The sequence below is a fragment of the Haliotis rubra genome, unplaced genomic scaffold (assembly GCF_003918875.1).
Source record: "Haliotis rubra isolate DU_JTF1 unplaced genomic scaffold, ASM391887v1 Scf964, whole genome shotgun sequence".
Classification (NCBI taxonomy): Eukaryota; Metazoa; Mollusca; class Gastropoda; order Lepetellida; family Haliotidae; genus Haliotis; species Haliotis rubra.
In genome coordinates this window covers 287,123-293,600 of record NW_025767706.1, presented here as the reverse complement: position 1 = coordinate 293,600, position 6,478 = coordinate 287,123, and the positions used below count along the sequence as shown (strand labels likewise).

Here is a 6,478-nt window from a genome sequence, read left to right as displayed (position 1 = left end):
ACCTGCAACATACACCACATTGTACATACTACCTGCAACATACCTGCACACCCACATTGAACATACTACATACTACTGCAACATCCACACACATTGTACATACTACCGCGCAACATACTGCAACCACATTGTACACACTACCCGCAACATACACCACATTTAACATACTACCTGCAACATACACCACATTGTACATACTACCTGCAACATACACCACATTGTACATACTACCTGCAACATACACCACATTGAACATACTACCTGCAACATGCATCACATTGAACATACTACCTGCAACATACACCACATTGTACATACACACATTGTACATACCTGCAACATACACCACATTGTACATACTACCTGCAACATACACCACATTGTACATACTACCTGCAACATGCATCACATTTAACATACTCCCCGTAACATACACCACATTGAACATACTACCTGCAACATACACCACATTGTACATACTACCTGCAACATACACCACATTGTACATACTACCTGCAACATACACCACATTGTACATACTACCTGCAACATACACCACATTGTACATACTACCTGCAACATACACCACATTGTAGATACTACCTGCAACGTACACCACATTGTACATACTCCCCGTAACAGGCACCACATTGTACACACTACCTCGAACATGCATCACATTGTACACACTACCTGCAACATGCATCACATTGTACACACTACCTGCAACATGCATCACATTGTACACACTACCTGCAACATGCATCACATTGTACACACTACATGCAACATGCATCACATTGTACATACTACCTGCAACATCCACCATTGGAAGTTACAGTTGTTCCCAGGGATCATGTGTTGATGTGTAGCTGAGATGTTTCAGTTATCGGAAATATGTATATTTGCCATACTTGCTCATTAGCTGTACAAGGGCACGTGCTCACACAAGTGGCACTAACGTAGGTGAACTGTTTTCCACCACATTTAGGATTAAATCATTCATTCAATTATGTGAGCATATGTATAATGTTTTCGCCTGTACATGATACTGTAGAACAAGTACATGAACACTGGCACGGCCAGTATTACTCATCGAGCCGCAATCCGCTTGAAGATGTTGCAGAAAGAATATATCGTCCTTCGACCGGGTGTCCCAGCCACCCAAGTCGTTCTGACCTCTTCATATTGCTGAAAGTGTAACGATCAGAAAACACTTACTCAGGGGATACACGAGGACATCAACCACCACTGATCACTGTGTTAGACCAGAACATAAACCACCCCGTATCACTGTGTTACACGAAGACATCAACCACCCTTATCACTGTGTTACACGAGGACATCAACCACCCTTATCACTATGTTACACAAGGACATCAACCATCCTTATCACGGTGTTACACAAGGAGATAAACCACCCTTATCACTGTGAAACACGAGGACAGCAACCACCCTTATCACTGTGTTACACGAGGACAGCAACCACCCTTATCACTGTGTTACACGAGGACAGCAACCACCCTTATCACTGTGTTACACGATGACATCAACCACCCTTATCACTATGTTACACGACGACATCAACCACCGTTATCACTGTGTTACACGAGGACATCAACCACCCTTATCACTATGTTACACGAGGACAGCAACCACCCTTATCACTATGTTACACGAGGACAATTCAACCACCCCTATCACTGTGTTACACGACGACACCCAACCAACCTTATCACTGTGTTACACGAGGACATCAACCACCCTTATCACTATGTTACACGAGGACATCAACCACCCTTATCACTTTGTTAAACGAGGACACCAACCACCCTTATCACTGTGTTACACGAGGACATCAACCACCCTTATCACTGTGTTGCACAAGGACATCAGCCACCCTTATTACTGTGTTACACGAGGACAGCAACCACCCTTATCACTATGTTACACGAGGACATCAACCACCCTTAACTCTGTGTTACACGAGGTCATCAACCACCCTTATCACTATGTTACACGAGGACAGCAACCACCCTTATCACTATATGTTACACGAGGACATCAACCACCCTTATCACTGTGTTACACGAGGACATCAACCACCCTTATCACTGTGTTACACGAGGACATCAACCACCCTTATCACTGTGTTACATGAGGGGACATCAGCCACCCTTATCACTGTCAACCACAGTGTTATACTGTCTCACAGTACCATGTAACACTGTTACATGGTGTTGCGGAGACAGTATAACAATGTTATAATGTTGCGGACAATACAATGTATAACAGTGAGACAGTATAAACACCATGTACAAGGGAGTTGTGAGACACCATAACACTGTTACAAGATTGTCTCACAACACCATGTAACAGTGCTATACTGTCTCACAACACCATGTACCAGTGCTATACTGTCTCACAACACCATGTACCAGGTCTATACTGTCTCACAACACCATGTAACAGTGTTATACTGTCTCACAACACCATGTAACAGTGCTATACTGTCTCCCAACACCATGTAACAGTGCTATACTGTCTCACAACACCATGTACCAGTGCTATACTGTCTCACAACACCATGTAACAGTGTCCTATACTGTCTCCCAACACCATGTAACAGTGCTATACTGTCTCACAACACCATGTAACAGTGCTATACTGTCTCACAACACCATGTAACAGTGTTATACTGTCTCACAACACCATGTGACAGCGCTATACTGTCTCAAAACACCATGTACCAGGTCTATACTGTCTCACAACACCATGTAACAGTGTTATACTGTCTCACAACACCATGTGACAGCTATACTGTCTCACAACACCATGTACCAGGTCTGTCTCACAACACCATGTACCAGGTCTATACTGTCTCACAACACCATGTAACAGTGTTATACTGTCTCACAACACCATGTAACCAGTGCTATACTGTCTCACAACACCATGTACCAGTGCTATACTGTCTCACAACACCATGTACCAGTGCTATACTGTCTCACAACACCATGTAACAGTGCTATACTGTCTCACAATACCATGTACCAGTGCTATACTGTCTCACAACACCATGTGACATTGCTATACTGTACTCACAACATCATGTACCAGTGTCCATACTGTCTCACAACACCATGTGACAGTGCTATACTGTCTCACAACACCATGTAACAGTGTTATACTGTCTCACAATACCATGTGACAGTGCTATACTGTACTCGCAACATCTTGTAACAGTGTTCTCACCTTAAACTTTGACTAACGCTTCTTCCATCTATTCCTCTCTCAACTGGAACCTACTCTGACAGACCGTTCCCTCATTTCCATCTGTCACACTAAACGCATATGATCCTTGCTCAGAACAGCTTTGTACAGAGGTGCTACACGGTAACACATCTTGTTGACTAACTCGGTAGCTAAATGTTCTCAGTTTCTTTCTGCTCAACTTTCTTTCAGCATTGCCTGCTCAATTTAAGATTCCTGCTGTGACCAAATGGATTGTGTGATTGTAGACAGCACCCTGCTGCTGACAACGGAGTGGTCACAGAAACCATACAGTTACAACGTCAAGGGGAAATAGAGCAAAACGGATATTTATGTATCATACGGAAGCAAGCGTGTGAGGCCTCGCGATACTCAGTGTACTTGAATTTGCACAGCATGTGGCAAAAGAGGTTGGATCCAAGTGGCATCGTAGCTTTAACATGGAATCCTGTCAAATCCTGGTTGTGGGTAGCCAATCAATACTGGCAATCTTCGCTGTGATAAACAAGTTTATTATTGCAAAATAAATACTCTATGTACTTTTTGTGCTCATCTTACACACCCAAGTATGCTTCACTTAACACCAAGATCGAATATATACACCTAATTCTTACGAATACGTCCCTCCAACACTTATTTCCTGAAACTTGTTTCTGATCCACAATTTTAACTAAATAAAAATCCGCTATCCCAAGCGCTATCCGTTCGAGTTAGGTAGGTTTCCCGTGGCACACATGAGTACATATGTTTACTTGTTCTCTGTTAATGTCTCTAATTTGTGCAGGTTGATATATTCTTATGCATTCTTAGATAACATGGACAAGCTGGTCCCACCCCAGTTTATTCTCTTACGGTGGGATCACCACCTCCATCATCTACGCAAAATCCAGAGATGTACAGCAGACTGTACCCCCAAACACTTGACAATCAACTGTTCAATGGAAGTGCGAAGAAGCAGTGGAAGTTCTGGAGTCGGAAGAGAATAGGAAGTTTCTTTGGGCCATAACTATCCTCTTTGCACGTGAGACTCCTGCCAAGCAAGGCTGTTGAGGATTATATTTAATTTGTTTTTTTACCGGTTCTATTGTCAAGGGAACAAGCCACGCAGGGCCCACGAGAGCTGGCAACACAGTAGGAGCAAACCCAAGACCAAGCCAGAGGTTACGGCAAGACTTTCCGGCCAGGAAGTTTGGGCAAGCCCGAGTCAAGTTTACTTCCCCAGACAGCAATAGCAATAACTTATACCACATTAGAAATAGATGCCAGCCTTTCGGGTGAAGCTATTCCAGGGTCTAGTGGGCAGCCGTTTGTAACGTTTTATAAAAAAAATAGAAGATCATAACGAATGGTTAGTGAATCCTTAAGGTCATCAAACAGGGATACTATCTTCAGTTCGTCAAGAGACCTCCGCTATCAGCTTCGGGAGCTCAAGTTTCAGAGGAAATAGCAGCAGTGGACAAGCTCTTAAACAAGAAGGTTTATGTCTAGATGAACCATTCGGACCCTGGGATATGTTTTTTCTCACCAAGAAGGATACAACAGAAACGAAAATGATCATCAATCTGAAGAACCTCAACGAGGAATACTTGAGACTGAGACTTCCAAACGGGAATCTATTATCTCCATAGATCTACAGGACGCTTATGTAATAGGACGTATTGATTGAGACACAATGCATATCAGATTCATTTAGAATTGGATCAATCAACATCGAGGGAATGAACTAGACTCTGTCATAATACCCATGACGTACATGACTCCAGTCAGGATGCCATCACCGGATCATTATATACTACCCATCAAAAGTTTAGACTCACTAGTGTAAATGTAGCCACTTACTTGTCCACTGTTCTAAACTAGCTTTTTGCAAAATATTCCATACTGTTTAAAGGTACTGTTTAGTTATGAACTGGTGTATTGTAAAACATATTCGTAACATTGAAAAGATTATTGTCATGAGTTCAGTAAATGATTAAAATCTGTGAAAATTGGCGAATTCTTAACAAAACTTTACACCAAAACGAATCTGTTCACATGCACGACATTTGCTCATGCCTTTCGCAATTTGAAGCATCATCCTTGTGCAATTCATCTGCATAAGGTTTTCAGTTGGTTCCCCCCAAGTTGGTGGAGAAATTCATCTTCGATGTAACCACATACATATACATAACATATAGTGAGTGCTTTAAGTGAGTCTAAACTTTTGATGGGTAATATATTTTCATTGATGCTTAACTCACAGGATAGGGAGCTACAAGACAAGACGGCATCATGTTTTGGGGAGTTCGATTTATCAGTCCATATCAATTTTTTTGGAAATAAGAGCCATCTTACTACTCATCAAGTACTGGGCATTAATCCACAGGAATTCCTTACTATTAGTTGCTCTGGACTGCACCACGTTGTTGCCTGTATTAACAGACTCGGAGGGGCTATCAAAATGTTTTACGAGGGGCTATCAAAATGTTTTGAGCCTAAAATATTTACAGGCGGAACATCGTGGCATTCCCCATGTATTTCTTAACATAATCGCACTTGGTCCATGTATTTCTCAACATAATCGCACTTGGTCCATCTAGTCTGCCAGGCATTTATGTCTTGTCTACAGAAGTCCTTTTCCAGGTTCTGTAGCCAGGTCCTGCACGTCTTCACCGTTGTAGTGACTTCAGGATCATCCTGAATCTCCTACCGCAGAGGTGCTTCTTCAGATTAGGAAACAGGTGGCGGTCACATGGGGTCAGGTCTGTCGTGATATGCAGGCCAAACTGATTGTTGTGATCTTGGAAGCGTCTCTTGCTGCATTTGGTTGAGTCTAACGCCTCAAATGGTTGACTTGAAATCAGGTTATGTCCAATGAGGGATGTTGCTTGTTTTTCATTGAGTGGACGAAATATCAACTGGAACTGACGTCATCTGAAGTATTGTTCACATGAAGAGATATTCTTAAGTGTTGCTATAAGCAGGTCTGCTTGTTTTAACAAACTGTATGGTTGTCTTCCAAACGTAGTTATGCGCACTCTGGGCCCAGCAAGCCTATGATTGATTTGGCAATCAAGTGTTAGAGGGACGTGTTACAAAATTTTGAAGTATTATCAACAATGAACATCCGTCCCCAGAATCCCAAAGTACCTCACTTAAGCATTCCAAGGCAAAAATATGAGGTTCTCGTGCGCACGTCAGGGGAAGATTACTCCAAGGGATAGTG

At 42.4% G+C, this 6,478-nt stretch overlaps 1 protein-coding gene across 1 annotated transcript; it reads left to right on the top strand.

Moving 5' to 3' along the window:
• Positions 1 to 670: 670 nt before the first annotated feature.
• On the top strand, positions 671 to 3,930 carry LOC124265166. The gene is made up of 2 exons (XM_046699955.1): positions 671 to 742; positions 3,841 to 3,930. Exons 1-2 carry the CDS (start codon positions 671 to 673, stop codon positions 3,928 to 3,930), a joined length of 162 nt encoding a protein of 53 aa, XP_046555911.1.
• The last annotated feature ends 2,548 nt before the right edge of the window (positions 3,931 to 6,478 follow it).

Coding starts and splice junctions, on each gene's coding strand:
- LOC124265166 (XM_046699955.1), top strand. CDS start 671: ATGCATCACATTGTACACACTACCTGCAACATGCATCACATTGTACAC. Junction 743..3,840: donor CCTGCAACATGCATCACATT/GTACACACTACC, acceptor TACACACCCAAG/TATGCTTCACTTAACACCAA.